Raw genomic sequence first — 15,760 nt, 5'->3', positions numbered from 1 at the left:
CTCATTTTAAAAATGTTTAAATGTGCAATTTGTCAGGAGAACAAATTACTATATTGCGAACCCCAAAGTCATTTTATTTGTTGATGGATACAAATGTCTACTTAATATAAAAAATATTAAATGTGATTTTATGTTTTCCCATTTAACCCTTCCAAATTTGGTATTTTACATTGATGTCACATCTCAATTCAGACGCTAATATTTCAACAAAGTGAAACACAGTCTACCACAACAAAGTTGTATTTAATGGGAAATTATTTTATTTTAAATTTTTAAATTTAAACTAAAATTTATTATAACAGTACAATAGCCATATTTCAAATAGTTTAGTAACCACTTAATGGCTTATGAGACTAGACAGCCAGTTTTAAACCCACAGTTGCCAATCTGAAGAGAATGAAACATGAAAATATACCATGAGAAAAATTTTTATAGGTTATTACAAAACAGCTCAAACTGATTATTGTCTTTGGCCAGTTCCATATTAGGCAGACAAGTTTAAAGTAAACCATCAGTATTTTATGTCTCATCCACTACAATGTATGATGTCCCTTAGGGAAAGTACTATTCATGTCTTATTTAAAAAAAAAAAAAAAGCCTCCTTATCTGTCACATTACTATGCACTCAATGTCTGTGAAATAATATGGTCCCACTATCATGTGAATATATAGCATACAACCATTAACTTTGTATTTTACAATTTTAATGCTGAACAAGTAACTGAACTGTTAGTTCTCTCTCATTCCTTTTTATGTATCAGATAAAATAATTAAAAAAAATTTTATTTATTTGAAAGGCAGAATTAGAGAGAGGGAGAGATCACAAACCAAATGGCCGCAAGGCTGGGGCAGGGCCAAGCTGAAGCCAGGAACTGCATGCAGGCCATATGACGCTGCTTTCGCAGGCACATCAGTGAGAGCTGGTTCAGAAGGGAAGCAGCCAGGTCTTGAACTGGCTGGCACTCATTTGGGATGCTGGTGTCGAAGGCAGAAGCTTAACCCGCTGCACTGCAACACCAGCTCTCAGATCAAAATAATTTAGAGGAAAACTTCACATGACATTTATTTCCTTAAACAAGGTCACAAAAAGAGTACTTAATATTGCCAGCTTTACAACTAAAACCTTAACTTATTTAGGTGTAAAAGATTAGATTAATGCCCCAAAATACAAGGGGGCTTCAATTAAATTCATTTCTTTTAATTTTGCTTTTACAGTTGTTGAAGCCCCCTCCTATTGTAGGGTGGTAAAGAGATTTCCATCATTTATTGCCTAGAATGTGTATACAATGTTTACATTTGAATAATGATCTGAACTCTCACTTTAAAAATTAACCGATTTTAGGCGCTAAAAACAGTACTCCTGAAATGGTCTTAAACATGAGTTCAATCTTACTCTTTTTTTAAAAAAAGTATTTACTTATCTGAAAGGCAGAGAAAAAGAGCCAAACAGATCCCATCTGCTGTTTCACTCCCCCAAATACTTGGGGCCAGCATGAAGGCAGGAGCTGGGAACTCTTTTTGGTCCACCAAGTGGCTGGTAGGGAGCCAAGTACTTGAGTCATCACCTGCTGCCTCCCAAGGGTTCCCATCAATGGATGCCGAAATGGGAGCAGAGCTGGAATTTGAACCCAGGCACTCCAATCTGGGAAACAGCAGCTTACATACCATGCTATAAACCTTCCCCCACTTTTACTTTTACTTTATACTGATATTTGAGGGTCCTGGCCAATGCAAACACTCGATACAAAAGGGTACTTCAAAAAGTTTGTGGTAAATGAATTCAAAGACAAGCATTTTTTATGAACTTTCTGAAGACCTCTCTGATAATTGTTAATGTAAAAACCTACTCTATTTGTTTAAAAATGGTGATGCTTTGAATGTACGCCCTAGAATCTGTGTGTAGGAAATTGAATCCCAATGGCACACTGCTGGGATGTAAAAGTCTAATGGGAGGTGTCTGGGTCACAAGGACTGTATTCATCTATGGATTTATAAAAAGGGCCCTGGAGTTCACTCTCTTGTGTTCTTGCCCTTTTACCTTGGGCTATGTGGTAAGTCAGCAAGAAGGCCCTAGTCAGATGTTGGAGCCTTGATTTTAGGTTTGCTAGCCTCCAGAACTGTAAATCAATAAATTTCTGTTCAATATAAATTACTCATCACAGGTATTCTCTTTCAGCACCACAAAACAGACTAAGAAGTATTTCGTAGTTCTGGGACAAATGGACTAAGCAGCACATAAACAAGCAATTTAAAGATTTTTATAATACAGAGGTCATTATACTCCTTTGGCCAACATACCTATAACTAGGCAGATAAGAGCATCATGTTTCAAAATAACATTTGAAGCTTTTTTGGAAAATTTTCTAGAGGTGCTCCACAGATTAATTTGAGAAAATTAAATCAAGAATGTTAGATAATCTTTGTAATGCTTATTCATAAATGCACCCTAGATGGATCATCTTTCTTTATTTAACAGAACACATTTCAAGGACTTAATTATTCCCTAAAAAACAATAACTAAAAACTTACCTCATATCTGTACATTAAAGAACACTGAATAGATGGAATACAATAGGATGTGAACAGCACTCAAGGTAAGATCAGAGACAGAAATTCAGAGGTGGAAAACTAGAGTTATCTGGGGGTATACTTAAAGCTGCAACTTGAACCTAGTCATAAAGGTTGATAAGCACAATCACAGGAATGCAGAGAAAGGCTCTCCAGGAAAACTAGATGCACAATGCAAAACTGCTAAGACTGACTGTTGAAAGAGGAATCTGAAGACCTTTCTGTATTTAGTTCAATGACTTGAGCCAATGAAAATCTGATTTATTTTCACTATTTACTTCATGTATTTTCTTAGACATCACTGGCACCAGTAGCCACATGGTGCTGTACTACTTAAACCTACTGAGGCAGGAAAGTGAGAACTACAGTACGGGATTAGGCAAAACAATTTTGTTTAAATCACAGGTATGGGGTGGCACTGGGGAGCAGCAGGTTAAGACACTGCCAGCAACGTCAGCATCCCATACGTGCACTGTTCTAGTCTCAGCTGCTCTACTTCCAATACAGCTCCCTGCTAATGAGTCTGAAAAAGCAGCAGAGGATGATCAAAATTCTTGGTCCTCTGTGCCCACATGGGAGACCTGAATGGAGTTCTAGACTGCTAACTTCAGCTTGGCCCAACACTGGCTGTTGGGGCCATCTGGGGAGTAAATCAGTGGATCGAAGACTGATCTCTCTGTCACTCCCTTCCTTTGTGTAATTCTGCCTTTCAAATAAATAAATCTTTTTTTTTTTTTTTAATAGGTAAGAGACACAGATTTTACATCTGTTGATTGGCTTCCCTAATGGCCAGGGCTGGGCCAGGCCAAAGCCAGAACAAAGAACTTCTGGGTCTCCCACATAGGTGCAGGGGTCCAAGGACTCGGGCTATCTCTTGCTGCTTTCACAGGTGCATCAGCAGAGAGCTGGATCAGAAGTGGAGCAGCTGGGACTCAAACTGATGCCCACGGTGGCACTACAGGCAGCAGTTTAACCTGTTACGTCATAATGCCGGGCCCCAATAAATAACTCTTAAAAACAACAACAACCCGGGAGTGCAGTGGAGGATGGCCCAAGTGCTTGGGCCCTGCACCCGCATGGGAGACCAGGAGAAGCACCTGGCTCCTGGCTTTGGATCAGTGAGATGCGCCGTCCGCAGCAGTCATTGGAGGGTGAACCAACGGCAAAAAGGAAGACCTTTCTCTCTGTCTCTCTCACTATTCACTCTGCCTGTCAAAAAGAAAAAAAAAAAAATCTGCACAAGTCACTTAGTAACTGAGTCTGTTTTCCCAGTAAGAACACTTCACCCAAGACAAATACACCTAAGAGAATGAGAATGTTACATAGTGGGATCTTTTTTAGATTTCACAAGATGCTTTAGAAGGTAAAGAATAAAACATATGCCAACTTGACTCCTATAGAGCATGACCAGAGTATAACAAAAGCAAAATTAAAACCAGTGGTATTCACCAGTGGTATTCACATTTAGCAAGCATCAGTACCACCTGGGAAAACTTAAAGCAAAGAACCTCAGGACTCACACAAATATCCTGCTCTGAGGCACAGCTCCATCTAAAGCACCGTAAAATGTATCTTTAAAGACGTATCTCGATAATTTTGATGTCAATCACAAGCACACCACAAAGGCTTTACACATACTGCTATCAGTGAGAAATTTCAGGCCTGTGAAGATGGTCCCAGTAAGACATTCGAGGTAGATATAGTTAGCTTTGTACACAGTCTAAATCTGGGTGTGATTCTTGTTTTTGTTCACAGTTGCTGTGTGACTTCAGACAAGCTATATTTAACCTTTGTAATTCCCATGTTTTTATGTGAAAAAAAAAAAAAAAAGAGAGAGAGGACATCAACCTCAAATAAATATTTAAAAACCACCTGTCAAATAACCTAACTATTAGGGGTGAGCATTTGGCAGATTGGTTGACTAAGTTACCACCTAGGATGTCTGTACCCCATGCCAGAGCACCTGGTTTAGTTCTGGCTCCTACACTTGATTCAGCTTCCTGCTAACTGGGAGGCAGCAGATGGCAGCTCAAGGGAGACCTGGATGAGTTCTTAGTTCCTGGCTTCAGCCTGGCCTGAACTTTGTTGTGGGCATTTGGAGAGTGAACCAATGAATGGAAGACTCTCTCTGCCTTTCAAAAAAAAGTAAAAATCCTAAGTTTTACAAATGTATTTTTAAAATTCTTTTTCTAAGTTTTACAAATGCATTATTATTATTATTTTTGACAGGCAGAGTGAACAGTGAGAGAGACAGAGAGACAGAAAGGTCTTCCTTTTGCCGTTGGTTCACCCTCCAATGGCCGCCACAGCTGGTGCGCTGCGGCCAGCGCACCGTGCTGATCCGAAGCCAGGAGCTTCTCCTGGTCTCCCATGGGGTGCAGGGCCTAAGCACTTGGGCCATCCTCCACTGCACTCCCGGGCCACAGCAGAGAGCTGGCCTGGAAGAGGGGCAACTGGGACAGAATTCAGCGCCCCAACCGGGACTAGAACCCGGTGTGCTGGTGCCGCTAGGCGGAGGATTAGCCTGTTGAGCCATGGCGCTGGCTACAAATGTATTTTTAAAAATCCCTATGATTAAAAATAAATCCAATTCTTCCCATGAAATCATTAAATAAACCAAAGCTAATGAAATAAGACAAAATTAAGCACCAAAAGGTCTATCAAATCTCTTTTTAATGTCAGAGATGCCACAACAAAGTTAATTTTAGGAATACCAGAGCATCCCTAAAGTTCTAAATTTAAAAAAGAGATTACAGGGGCCGTTGCTGTGGTGCAGCGAGTTAACACCCTGGCCTGAAGAACCAGCATCCCACATGGGCGCCAGTTATAGTCCCGGCTGCTCCTCTTCCAATCCAGCTCTCTGCTATATGGCCTGGGAAAGCAATAGAAGATGGCCCAGGTGCTTGGGCCCCTGCACCCACGTGAAAGACCCAGAAGAAGCTCCTGGCTCAGGATCGGTGCAGCTTGGGCTGCTGCGATCAACTGGGGAGTGAACCATCAGATGGAAGACTCTCTCTCTCTCTCTCTCCCTCTCTCTGTGTAACTCTGACTTTCAAATAAATAAATCTTTAAAAAAATAAAAGATTACAAATGTAATCGCTGTTAATACGAAGGCACCTGAGGGGAATTACAGATTAACAGGTGATTTCTTACTAACGTGATAAAATTTACGGAGCCATCAAAATCTAGTGGAGACAGCAAAGCTTTGGTAATCCTCTGCCTAGAGCATTCTCCTTCACAGACTTAATTCTTTGTTAACGCTGGGTTTTCTAAACCTCAGCACTAACAACACTTTATACAAGACAACTTTGTGTGTTTCAGGGCCCGTCCTGTGCACTGCAGGAAGCTTAGCAGCATGTTTCTGTCTACCAGATGCCAGAAGCACCCTCTCACCCAGTTGTGATGATCATGATGATTAAAACTGTTGGCAGACATTGCCAAATGTTCCTTTGTGGGTAAAAATCAACAAAAGTTGAGAACCACAGGCTCAAGTCTATACTCTCCCTTCCAGTGCCATCTTAAAAAATTCCTATCCCTTAAGTAGTGACAACTAATCCCAGCTAGCATATATGCAATTTTGCATATTCTCACATTGCTGTGTACTGGATGGAAGAACTGTGAAAAGAGAAGAAAATAAACTTTTCTGTGATGAAACAGATACATACATACATACATGCTTGCAAGCAAGAAATATTTCTGACAGGATACACAAAAATGGTTAATAAGGTGGGGTGGGAACTCAAGACTCTTGGATGGGAGGTTTACCATAACCCCTTCTGTACCATTTTTATTTACCATATGCCCATGTATGTTTTGTAACAAAAGATAATATTTTAAACCCCATTATGTGGGAGAAAATATACTCATATAGATAGGATTCACTCCACAGACCTGTGACCAACAATGGATCCATTCCATTGATAAATATTTGCTATCTTCTCCACGTGAGGCACTCTTCTAGTCACTGGTGTGACACTGAGTAAAGCCAAAAAAAGAAAACAAAACAAAGAATAAATGACCCCCCCCCCAACAATGGGGTGGATTGTGTGTACTTCTCTAGATAGAGATAATAGAATGGCTTTCTTCCAAGTCATTCACTTCTATACAAGAGAAGAAAGTAACACAAGAAGAGTCACTTTCCAGAGGCCGGCACTGTTTGTAGCAGATTAAGCTGCCATCTGCAGCACTGGCATCCCATATGGGTGCCATTTGGAGTATCGGCTGCTCCACGTCCTGCTCATGTGCCTGGGAAAACAGTGGAAGATGGCCCAAGCGGTTGGGCCCCTGCATCCACGTGGGAGACTCAGATGAAGCTCCTGGCTTCAGCTTGGCCACTGTGGCCATTTGAGGAATATCTCTCTGTGTAATTCTGACTTTCAAATAAAATCTTTAAAAAAAAAAAAAAAGTTATCAGGCTGGTGTTAAAACATAGTAGGCTAAGCCTTGGCCTGAGGTGCTAGCACCCAACATGGGTGCTGGTTCATGTCCTGGCTGCTTCACTTCCCATCCAGCTCTCTGCTACAGCCTGGGAAAGCAATGGATGATGGCCCAAGTGCTTGAGCCCCTGTACCTGCATGGGAGACTCAGGAGAAGCTCCTGGCTCCAGGCTTCAGGTCGGCCCACCTCTGGCCTTTGTGGCCCTTTGGGGAACCAACAGATAAAGACCCACCATCCGTGAACCAGCAGAAGGAAGACCTTTCTGTCTCTTTCTCTGTACCTCTCTCTCAAATAAACAACAAATTGTTAAAAAAAAATTTAAAAAGTTATCTTCCAATTTTCAAATGACGCCCTAAGAGTCAATTCAAGTGAAAAATACAGAATGTGGGCAAAAAGTGGTAATCAGGGACCAGCGTCACAGTACAGCGGATTAAGCCATTGCATACGAGCACCAGTTCAAGTCCTAGCTGCGCTACTTCCGATTCAGCTCCCTGCTAATGTGCCTAGGAAAGCAGCAGAAGAGAGCTAGATGGCTAGAGTACTTGGTCCTCTGCCATCCAGCAGGAGACCCAGATGGAGTTCTAAGCTCCTGGCTTCATCAGGGCTATTTGGGGAGTAAGCCGGCATACAGAAGATCTCTGAAACTCCCTCTTTCTCTGTAACTTTGAAAAAGAAACTCAAATTTTGTGCGAAGCAGCTGACAAATCTAACTTAGATGTATAGAATCAATCTCAGGATACAGATGGCATGTTCTTAGAAGTCATTATCAGTTCTCAGTATCCCGCTTAACTCAAATACTCTTGGGGTCTTAAAAAGGATCACAATACAATTAAATTTTGCATACCACAACATTAAGTTCTAAGTGCTGGAGTTCAAGAAAAAAAGAGGCAGTAGAACCAATTAAAGAGAAGGCTGAAATTGGAGAGGTGCTACAATAGAATAGGACCAACAAAAATATTTAGAAGATGTTGTGCTCTTTACTACCTGATATTAAGAAAATGCATTAGACTTTGAATTGGTATATGAATGCATCATAAACTTGATAAGCCAGATTAATGAACAGATTTTCTTTTTTTTTAAACTTTTATTTAATGAATATAAGTTTCCAAAGTGCAGCTTATGGATTACAATGGCTTTTTCCCCTCCATAACTTCCCTCCCATCCGCAACCCTCCCCTCTCTTGCTCCCTCTCCCCTTCCATTCACATCAAGATAATGAACAGATTTTCTAATATAAGTTGAGTCAAGATCGACACAAGAGAAGATGTGGTCATTTAGGATATTCCTTGGGGGCACTGTTGGCCCCAGAGTTCTTATACATCGCTAGATTTATTTTGAGCTTGATCCAGCAAAGTAATTCTTTTAATTACTAAGCCCAATTACATAAACTTCACTGCACCAAGTGAACAGAATAAATGTATCTAAGATACATAGCAAAATCATTTACTGCTGATAGGGACTCAATTCTACAAGAGAATGACAAAAGAATTCAACAACAACAAGGCAGTTTCTGGATTATCAACACATGCTGATGCCCTTTTTTTTTTTTTTGTAAAATACACAACACTATTCAAGTTTGCTATTCCATAAAATTTATTTGCCAAATGGTATTCAGCTTACTTTGTGGTGAAGCCTCCTGCTTTTCATAGTTACTATGACATTCCATTATAACTTTCAAAAAAGCTGTTTCCTAATGTGGGAGAATATGAATTTAAAAGTGACTCATATTCAATTTGAGACTACCCCCTTCAACCTAAAAAAAACGGGGGAGGGAGGAGATAAAAGAATAAGACCATACAATTGATATAAGTACACCAACACAAATATTCAAACCATTTTTGATATAATAGTAATGAAGGTAAAAAAGACAACACTTAGACACCAAAGGTACAATGTTGCTTCTCAAACCAAATTAACATGAGATCTCAATTATCATGTTAACTATGATCAACAAAAATTAATTCTCTGGCTTCTTACTGAATGATGACATTTAGGCAAAATAGAAAGCTAGAAATAGAAGGCTAGAAAGCAAATGACCTGGGCTCACCAGTTAATTTAAAGCTCTAAATTCTGGCTTTCAACAAGGTGTTTGTTTTAAAGTACACCAACCAGACCACAAACAAGTGAAGACTTGGGGTGAGAGCATTTACTGCAAGAAGAAACAAACCCAGTTCAGCAAATAGAACATCTACATACATAGACATCTGTACTTTCTACCAACATTATTCAGGACTACTTAAGGAAAGTAAAATTCCGAGATACTAAGGAAAAATTTATATTATTCACTAGTCCACTATTGCCTTTGGAGACAATTTAAATACAAATTTAACTCCCTTAATCTGAATATTATTATGAATGGCTTCCTTTCTCATCCACAACACCATCAATGGCCTAACTGCTGTGCAAAACAAATAACCAGGAAACCAAAAGCAGATCAAGATTCACACTTACTCAATAGAGCAAGAGTAGAAGCACAGGGGACTGCAAGAGACCAAAACGTATACAAAAATATATAACGTTCAAGACAAACCTATATGCCAATCTGATAAACCAAATCGGATTTTTGATCAACAAACAGTAAACTAGGAATCAACCTAAATAAACCCTGGAGTGTTTCTCTTCCATTTAAATAACAATATTTTATCAGGGACCTTTTCTAAGACTTGTTTCAACAAACAGGGTCCTAATGACCTCCATAACTTATCAGTCTTCCATGGTCCATTTTTCTACACACTTTTTCCAGGATAACATTCTAGAAAAAAGTGTTACAAAAAGGAGTAAAAAGAATAAAGGCAGGATTAAACATTTCTAAACATCCAATCTTTTTTTTTTTTTTGGTAAATCAATTTACCAGAGTATGCATCTTACTCTGTGAAGAACAGACATCAAAGCCACTGTCTTTCCTAAAATAAAGCGCCATTATTCTAGTTGCCAAGATTTACAGGTAGTGTATAGTATCAGTACTTTGGTATTCAAGTGTAAGCTATATGTCAAACATAGACAAACATACTCCTGACACAGTGTACTTGGAAGTAAATGTTAACCTTTGAATCATTAAAAATTTAAGGAGACAACTAATACTAATGTGAGAAACAGAAATGTTTAACATCTTAGGAAATTACTGTTGGGAACAGAAATATTTCTGAACAGCTAGCTCTCTTAAAGTGTCATTTCCAAAGAATGTAACAATCCCATTCATAATATTTGAAACAATATTGAGCCCAACGGAATTACCATGCATCACAGAACATCTAGGCTTACCCAAATTATACAGTATATTACTAGCGAAATTAATCAAATACTCACTATAAAAAGTAAAGACAACCAGTATAATAGTTCTTTGGGCAGAGAATTGTTTCTTACTTATCTTTTACCTTGAAAGGCCAAGCAAAGCCTAACGCAGTCCCTTATAGTTTAGTTTATCATAAACTTCAAAAACACACGAACAAAAAAGTGCGTGTGAAGCAAAACGTTATCACGCGATTCACCTTTAAAAAGCCGTTAACTTAGAACACTAAATCCAACAGTAAAATCAATGACCGACTTTTTCCTGCGCAATCGATTTACTTTACAATCTAGCGGTAGTACAAACAGACCAAAAAACAGTACTTACATTTCTACTGAACTTGGTGAAGGAATGGTGCATATAAAACCTGTGCATATAAACAATCGCGGTGTTTATTGTAAGCTGAGAGCTGGAATGTAACATTTAGGAAATATCTGAGAATCACAAGATCTCATTTCCAAAACAACCGTGATGGAAAATTCCCGGTCTGCGGTTCTTTCCCAATGCCTCCCATTTACTCGAAACCAAACCCAAACCCGAAGCTAGAAAAAAATGCTTGCAGGGTGGAGGGGAGAAGGGAGAGGACAAGCTCGACGCCAAACAAACAGGAACAATCCTAACTGTTGAGCACTCCACTCTCAGAGGGCTAGAAACAGAGCCCTGGATGTGTTTACCAATGGCTACGACTGATCCGCCTCACACAGTGGAAGCGCGCGCGCACACACCCATACAAAACCACGCCAAGACCATAAAGACCTCCAGTGCGCTCCCAGGGTACGCGAGGACCGCCATGAAGCCTGCGCGCAGCGCGGGGAGACGCTGCGAACGCCCAAGCCTTCCAGGAACCGTAACCTCCCGACTTCCCAACCCCTTCTCCGACGGGGAGAAGTCGAAGCAGTCGCTCGTCTTCTGCAAACATCTTGTAAAATCCCCCTCCGGCCTGGGCGGCACTCCCATTCCCCGCCGCCGCCGCCGCCGCCACGCGCTGCCCCCCAGAGATTACACAACGCAGCCTCCCGGCCCGCATTCCCAGAACTTGACTCTCGTCCTCCCCCTCTTCTGGCCCCTCGCGGCCGCCCGAGCCCAAGCCCTTCTTCCCTTACGGCGCGACCGAGACCCATCGAAGGCCGAGGCCGCGGCGCCATGTTCACGGGACACCAGGCCCGGCAAGCGGGTGAGGGAAACAGGGCGTGAGCGGCGGAGGGCCAGGAACAGGAAAGGATACACATTGAGACGCTGTCCCATGTCCTGGATGAGGTTGGCCGCCTGCTGCCGGTACGAGAGCTCTTTATCCGCCTCCACTCCGCAGCGGCGGCTCGGCGTGTTCTCCAGCTGTTCCCGAGTAAAGAACCAGCGAGAAGAAGCTCCACGGCCCGACGCCATGACACTTCCTCCTCCGCCCGCTCCCTCGCCCGCCCCCCTCCCTTCCCGGCTCGCGGACTCCCCGCCAAGGCCGCGCGACCCCGCCCCACTTCGCTCGCCGTAGGCCGCGCGCCGCCCCTTTTCCACCCTCGCTGCCGCCCGTGCGCGTGCGCGGGGGCCGCCCTACCCGCTCGCCCTAGTCTTTTGCTTTCTTTTTGGGGCCGCCGACTTCGCTGTCGCGCACGGGACCACAATGCTCCGCGCCGCTTGTCATTGGCCGGCGCCGCAGGTGGGGGTCGGAAGGATAAGGTCGGCGCGGTGCATGCCGGGTGTCGGGTTGGGGTGAAGGGGCGGAGAGGAGGGAAGAGGCCGGGCCCGGGCCGGGTGGGCGGAGAGGCGGGTGCGCGGCTGCGCCCTGCAGTCTGGGCGTGGACTCTGAAGTCCCGGTGACTGGTCGGACGACGCCTTGAGACGAGAGACCTCTGCTTGTCGCGGCGTGACGCCGCACCCTCCATCTTCTTTTTACGCCTTGGTCCGTAGGCGACGTGCGACAGCCGTCTCGACTGCTACAGCCGACGCGTGGCTGTGGGACGGGGCTAGCTGGGATTGCGCCCCTAGGAAGCACCGCTCCTGGTTTGTCCGCGCCAAGGTGTCCCTCCCCACCCCCCACCCCCGCTACATCATCTTCTGTCACTCCCACGTCACGCGGGCTGTGGTTTGGTTTTTAGTTAACAAAAACTATGCAGTTAGTCACTGGAGGAGCTGAATCTAATCTGGGCCCCGAGTTTAGACTGAGCTTGTACCTTTAAACTGAGCTGTGGTTTCTGGGAGTAGAGGCTGGGGAGAAGCAGATAGCGCAAGCGGAGCCCAGCAGAAATGTTATCTTTGGTGTTGGCTGGAGTAACAGGCTGCAGTAACCTGTTGAGTAAGCCCGTTTATTGACCCTGTAAGAGTGCCACAGAGCACTGTGGCCGGCGGGTGTTGTCTGGCTCTAAGCTAATCCTGTTGTGTGTGAATAAAGGTTCGCTTCTCAAATTCCCACAACAGCCAGGGCTGGGGCATGAGGAATATCCTACAGGAGTGGCGGGAACCCAGGAGCAAGAGCCCTCATCTGCTTCTTCCCAGGGTGTGCATTAGCCGAAAGCTGGATCAGAGGTGTGGTAGCTAGGATTTTAACCAGGCACTCCAGATGCCAGCATCCCAAGCTGCGCCTTAACCCCTGCACCCACATACTTGTGCTAAGTGACATCACTTCTAGGTGGTGTTGGGGCTTTTGGACTCAACATACTGCTTTGTCTTAGTGCTGTCTGCCCCAGTTGCACTGGAATATGAATCAGTAGGCAGCTGTTACAAACAGGTGACTTAAATTACTTCAATTCTTAGCCCACTTTTTTGCCTCATACTTTATGTTGCTTACCTGTTTCTGGGTACATTGATTTAAAGCGACATTATAAAAGTCTCTTCAACACCCATTCATGATTTTTAAAAAACCTGGCAACTAGGAATAGAAGAGAAATCCTTCAACTTAATAAAAAGCATGTACATGAACCATACAGCTAACATAATACTTAATGGAGAGCAACTAGATTCTTTATTTTTTTTTGTGTGTGTGTGTGTGTAAGATTTATTTATTTGAAAGGCGGAATTACAGACGGGCAGAGGCAGAGAGAGGGGTCTTCCATTTGCTGGTTCACTCCCCAAGATGGCCGCAATGGCTGGAGCTGTACTAGGCTGAAGCCAGGAGCCAGGAGCTTCTTCTGGGTCTCCCTCTTAATGGAACTAAGAGAGTGGAAGCTTAATTCAGTTATGGTGTTTTAGGTGGGGCCTTTAGGAGATGAGTTGATTGGGTTTACGGTGGAGCAGCCACAATTACATCTCAGCTTAATGAACGATCACATAGGTATAGACACACTCCTGCTTGCTGTGTGTCCCCTGGGACTCTGCCAGCAAGATCCCCATCACCAGAGGCTGAACCAGTAGGGCCCACCTGATCTTGGACTGAACCTTCAAAACCCATAGCCAAAATAAACTTTTTTTTTTTTTTTTTAAGATTTATTTATTTATTTGAAAGGCAGAGTTACAGAGAGGTAGAGGCTGAGAGAGAAAGGTCTTCCATCTGCTGCTTCACCCCCTAGATGGCCACAACAGCCCGAGCTGAGCTGATCAGGAGCCTGGAGCTTCTTCTGGGTCTCCCACATGGGTAGAGGGGCCCAAGCACTTAGGCCATCTTCTACTGCTCTCCCAGGACATAGCAGAGAGCTGGATGGGAAATGGAGCAGGCGAGACTTGAACTGGCGCCCTGGTGCCTAGATGGGGTGCTGGCACTGCAGGTGGCAGCTTTACCTGCTACACCACAGCTTGTGCCCCAACTTCCTTTCTTTATAAAGATAGTTGCCTTAGGTATTTTGTTACAAATAGCGACAGAAAGCTAACATACAAGGCAAGACTATCTTCTCTTCAGACTCCTTTCAACATTGTACTCACAGGGTATCCTAGCTAATACAATAAGCAAAGGAAATACAAAGTGTGCAGATTATGCTGAAGCCAGAGGGCAGCTTGGTAAAACGCTCCAGCAAGTCTCCTCTCAGAGATACCAATTGGTATGGCTATTCACATACCAAGCCGGCTTCACAAAAGCTAAAGAAGCCAGGTTAGAGGACATAGAACCTGGTTTTAGTGTAATAATAAGAAATGACACATTAAAGAAGGTAGTAGGACAAAGTTACCCACATCACCTCTCCCTCAGCTTAAAAAAAAAACACAGCATAGGGGCTGGCGCTGTGGTGCAGTGGGTTAAAGCCCTGGCCTGAAGCGCCGACATCTCATATGGGCGCAGTTCTAGTCCCAGCTGCTCCTCTTCCAATCCAGCTCCTGCTATGGCCTGGGATAGCAGTAGAAGATGGCCCAAGTCCTTCGGCTCCTATACCCACGTGGGAGACCCAGAAGAAGCTCCTGGCTCCTGGTTCCTGGCTTCAGATAGGTGCAGCTCCGGCCATTGTGGCCATCTGGGGAATGAACCAGCGGATGGAAGACCTTTCTCTCTGTCTCTACCTCTCTCTGTAACTTTGTCTTTCAAATAAATAAAATAAATCTTTTTTTTAAAAAAAGCACAGCATAGTGAGAGATACCTTACTTTTTGTTTGGGGGAGACAAGTCTGGACCTTAAATTTGAAATCCCTTATTAAGCCTGCTGTAGTAAAATCCAGTGCTGTGTGGAGCACCATGTGCCCTGCTCGCAGGCCAGTACCTGGACCCTCCTTAGCCAGGTATCTAAGGACCTGTCTCCACTCCTCTTCCCCAACCTTGGGCAGACAATGGAATAAGACTCCTGTCATTGGGGAATAGGGTGGGAAAATGTTGAAGTCCTGCTTAGCATGAGATAGAGTCCAAAGGCTATTACTCACAGGTAAAATAGCCAGACCTTCCTGAGGTCTCTTTAGGTGAAGACTGACACCCTGGTAAGACAGATTGGTATGAGTCTGGTACTCACTGGTGAGGCTGTACAAGGCCCTCAGCAGTGGACCCAGTGTGATCCAATTTAATGTCTGCCTGGGTGACCAAGGAAGTGTCTTCAACACTTCTCCAGCTTTGGGTGGAGAGCAAGGAGCAGTGTGCTAGCTGCTGGGGAATTAAGTACTTGGCTGGTAAAACCTAAAACTGGGAAGGTCTTAATGGTCAGAGTCTCCAGACCAGTGCCTGTGGTTGGGAATTCTGGACCTACCCTTGTGCCAAGTAGTGACCCATGGCCATGGTTGATCAAACTTAAATCCTGGCCATTGTCACCTGTAGCTGATTGTATCAGTCTTGAAATATTGTGAGCCTCGTCCATCCTGTGTGCTGAGCTGGCTGGGTTTAGCAGGCTGTAGGCTCCTGGTGTGATCTAGCATTGCCGTATTAGTAGGCATGGACTTCCTGTCCCATTTATCCTCCAACCCCTGGCAGCACAACATGAATAGAGTAATTGTACACTTGAGGGACGAACAGAGATGTGGGATTGTCCTTTCACAATGAGGTCCAGGGACAGCAGATTCTAGTGGTACCTGAACATAGGCTACTAACTGGACAAAGCCTCTAAGCCTACCTCAGCCCCTCATAGAGGGTCACAAGA

The 15,760-nt window shown here is 43.7% G+C and overlaps 2 protein-coding genes across 9 annotated transcripts in view; one reads left to right on the top strand and one right to left on the bottom strand.

Moving 5' to 3' along the window:
- CCNT2 (cyclin T2) overlaps nucleotides 1-11,692 on the bottom strand; it is a 42,431-nt gene extending 30,739 nt beyond the window's left edge. For 2 of the 4 annotated variants that reach the window (XM_062185954.1, XM_062185963.1), the window contains exons 1-2: nucleotides 11,516-11,692; nucleotides 10,618-10,699 (exon numbers count right to left, since the gene is read on the bottom strand). In XM_062185954.1, coding sequence (XP_062041938.1) covers nucleotides 10,618-10,699; nucleotides 11,516-11,673 — 240 coding nt within the window. In that variant the 5' untranslated portion in view covers nucleotides 11,674-11,692. Of the gene's footprint in view, nucleotides 1-8,624; nucleotides 8,758-10,617; nucleotides 10,700-11,515 lie in introns of those variants that run through there. The other 2 variants (XM_062185972.1, XM_062185980.1) reach the window with 2 other exon arrangements.
- A 113-nt stretch (nucleotides 11,693-11,805) lies between these two features.
- The window catches only part of TMEM163 (transmembrane protein 163), a 464,757-nt gene continuing 460,802 nt past the window's right edge, over nucleotides 11,806-15,760 (top strand). For all 5 annotated transcript variants that reach the window (XR_009865484.1, XM_062185937.1, XM_062185921.1 and 2 more), the window contains exon 1: nucleotides 11,806-11,941. The gene's annotated coding sequence lies outside the window, so the exon portion shown is untranslated. The remainder of the gene's footprint in view (nucleotides 11,942-15,760) is intronic.

Source organism: Lepus europaeus, chromosome 1 (genome assembly GCF_033115175.1).
Source record: "Lepus europaeus isolate LE1 chromosome 1, mLepTim1.pri, whole genome shotgun sequence".
NCBI classification, from domain to species: domain Eukaryota; kingdom Metazoa; phylum Chordata; class Mammalia; order Lagomorpha; family Leporidae; genus Lepus; species Lepus europaeus.
Note: the sequence above shows the minus strand (reverse complement) of the source record. Positions and strands in the feature narration are given on the sequence as shown.